Source organism: Canis lupus, chromosome 1 (assembly GCF_048164855.1).
Source record: "Canis lupus baileyi chromosome 1, mCanLup2.hap1, whole genome shotgun sequence".
In the NCBI taxonomy this organism is placed as follows: domain Eukaryota; kingdom Metazoa; phylum Chordata; class Mammalia; order Carnivora; family Canidae; genus Canis; species Canis lupus.
Window position 1 is genome coordinate 102,329,007 of NC_132838.1, and position 2,730 is coordinate 102,331,736.

The 2,730-nt window shown below is 44.0% G+C and overlaps 1 protein-coding gene across 1 annotated transcript; it reads left to right on the forward strand.

Moving 5' to 3' along the window:
• Positions 1–989: 989 nt before the first annotated feature.
• On the forward strand, positions 990–2,508 carry LOC140642595 (olfactory receptor 6Z7-like). Its single transcript, XM_072843389.1, has one exon. It carries the CDS (start codon positions 990–992, stop codon positions 1,926–1,928), a length of 939 nt encoding a protein of 312 aa, XP_072699490.1. The 3' UTR covers positions 1,929–2,508.
• The last annotated feature ends 222 nt before the right edge of the window (positions 2,509–2,730 follow it).

The following is a 2,730-nucleotide window of genomic DNA, read 5'->3' on the forward strand; positions in this document are numbered from 1 at the left end:
ACTTGTCGGCTCTTTACTTCCCATGTCCCAGGTGCAGACTTTTCAGGCTTGACTGTAAAGATGAAATGGAATGGGACTAGACAGCATAAACGTCTGCCCAGCTGTGTTACCTTCTTTGTGTTATATCCTGGCAGTGTGGTCTTGGGCAAGTGAATGTATCTGTTTGGGCTCCATACCTGTCTTGTGGCATAAAACCAATGTATATAAGTAGGATTGATGGCAAGTAAATAATGCATACAAGGCACTCAATGAGTTGTGGAAGTATCAATTATGAGATCATATATCCTCTTGTGTCTTAACAATTTTTTTTCCTGTCAGCTTCGATTTTCTGAAATGTATCAGTGTGAAAATAACACCTATGTGTATTTGCAGTCCCTCACATTGATACAATGAGTGTTATTTGCGACCTTCTGCTGAAAGACATGTCAGTCTTTTGGGGGATTCCTCCCTCTGTGCTCTTCTTGAACACCATCATTGGTGACCTACAATACAATTATCAAAATAAGTTTACATTGAGAAGAGGAACCTTTTCAAACAAGGGAGCTGGCAGTCTTGCTCTACTCCAGATTTTTAAAAATACTCCCAAATTCCTATGCAAAGTATACAAAGAGGGGAAAAAAGAACTTTTTTTGGAACAGAAATAACAATCCTAATTTCTTATTTGCTATACCAATTCTCATCTACTGCCTTATTTATTGTAACAACCTTATCGGAGGCCAGTGATTTTCTCCCAATTTTCAGGCAGTCTGATTATATAAAGATTCGGACTTAGGAAGACCAATCAGAGTAATGACGGTGATCTCATGCTCAGAGTTTGTCTATTCTCCAAAGTCTATTCAGCGTTTGTCTGTAAAAGTCAATTTCCAACAGAAGCTGGGCTAGCCCAGTCCTAGGGTTTCACTCACTGTGAACATACTCCCTATTTTTTTTCTAACTAAGTGTCTTTGAAGAGACCAGAACGTCAATACACTTTATTTGTCTCTCTGCAGATGGAGAGTTCTCTGGAGTTGGGCAACATGACCAGAGTCCAGGAGTTTGTCTTGCTGGGTTTGTCCACCAGGCCGGGCATAAGGAATGCCCTGTTTGCTGTCTTCCTGACCCTCTACCTGCTGACCCTCCTGGAAAACACCCTCATCATCTACCTCATCTGCAGTCACAGCGAGCTCCACAAGCCCATGTACTTCTTCTTGGGTAACCTGAGCTGCCTAGAGATGTGCTATGTGTCAGTGACCATGCCCAGTCTGCTCCTGGGGCTTTGGACTGGACCCTGCCATGTACCCTTCACAGCCTGCATGACCCAGCTATTCTTCTTTATAGTCCTCATCTGCACGGAGTGCACCCTCCTGGCCTCCATGGCCTATGACCGCTACGTGGCCATCTGCCGCCCTCTCCACTACCCACTGCTCATGAGGCCCCAGGTCTGCCTGGGCTTGGCCTTGTCTTCATGGATTGGGGGGCTGCTGGTCTCAGTGGTCAAGACATCTTGCATTGCCAGCCTGTCCTACTGTGGCCCCAATGTCCTCAACCAATTTTTCTGTGATGTCTCCCCTCTGCTCAACCTGTCTTGCACCCACGTGGCCCTGACGGAGCTGGTGGACTTCATCTCTGCCATCGTCATCTTCTGTGGAACACTGTTGGCAGCATTAGCCTCCTACTCAGCCATCGTGGTGGCTGTGCTCCTCATGCCATCAGCCGCTGCCCGACGCAAGGCCTTTTCCACCTGTGCCTCCCACCTGATTGTGGTGGGCATCTTCTACTCAGCAGCCCTCTTCATCTACTGCCGTCCCAGCCGTATCAAATCCATGGACCTCAACAAGGTGCTGTCAGTCATCTACACGGTAGTCACGCCCATGTGCAACCCCATCATCTACTGCCTGAGGAACAAAGAGGTCCATGTGGTGCTTCGGAAAACTCTCCACTGGCCTTGAACATGGTCTTGAATAATTGGACCTCTCATCTCCTGATTGAAAAACTTCTATGGCCACGCAATTCCAAACATAATACTGAAAGGCCAAAGAAAAACTGCAGGAATATGTTTCCCATCTCACAAACAATGAGTTCATTTCAATCAGTAATAAAATCTGAATTACCCATGGAAGAAGTGAACAATGTCTATGAGAAAGCAAGTCATCGCTGATGAATGATGAGTGACTGGTAACTCACATGACAAGATGGTCAACTTTATTAGTAAACCTAGAAATCCAAATTTAACAACCCCATCATTTTATTCTTAGAATGACAAATACTTAACAAATGTTTCTATATGGTTCCCACAAGTAGAGATAGATGATATATAGGAGGATATTCACAGCATCTTTGTATTGAAAAAAATCAGAAACAACCTAATATCCACCAAGTGGATGGATTAGGCACATTTTATTCATTCTGAGGTAAACATTGGGGTGACTAAATAAAAGGAAATAGATTTATGTCTTTGACATGGCAATATGGCATATATATAATTAAGATAGGGCTTTTATCTCAATCTTTTCCCCATTCGTTTGTACTAGCTATTACCCATCTATACTATTTTTAAGGTTTTAATTAATTAATTAATTAATTTGAGAGAGGGAGAAGGCACATGTGTGCATGAGCAGGCGGAGGGACAGAGGGAAAGAGAGAGAATCTCGAACAGACTCTGTGCTGATCATGGAACTGAGCCTCGGGACCTTGAGATCATGACCTGAGTGGAAATCAAGAGTTGGATACTTAACCAAATGAGCCACCCAG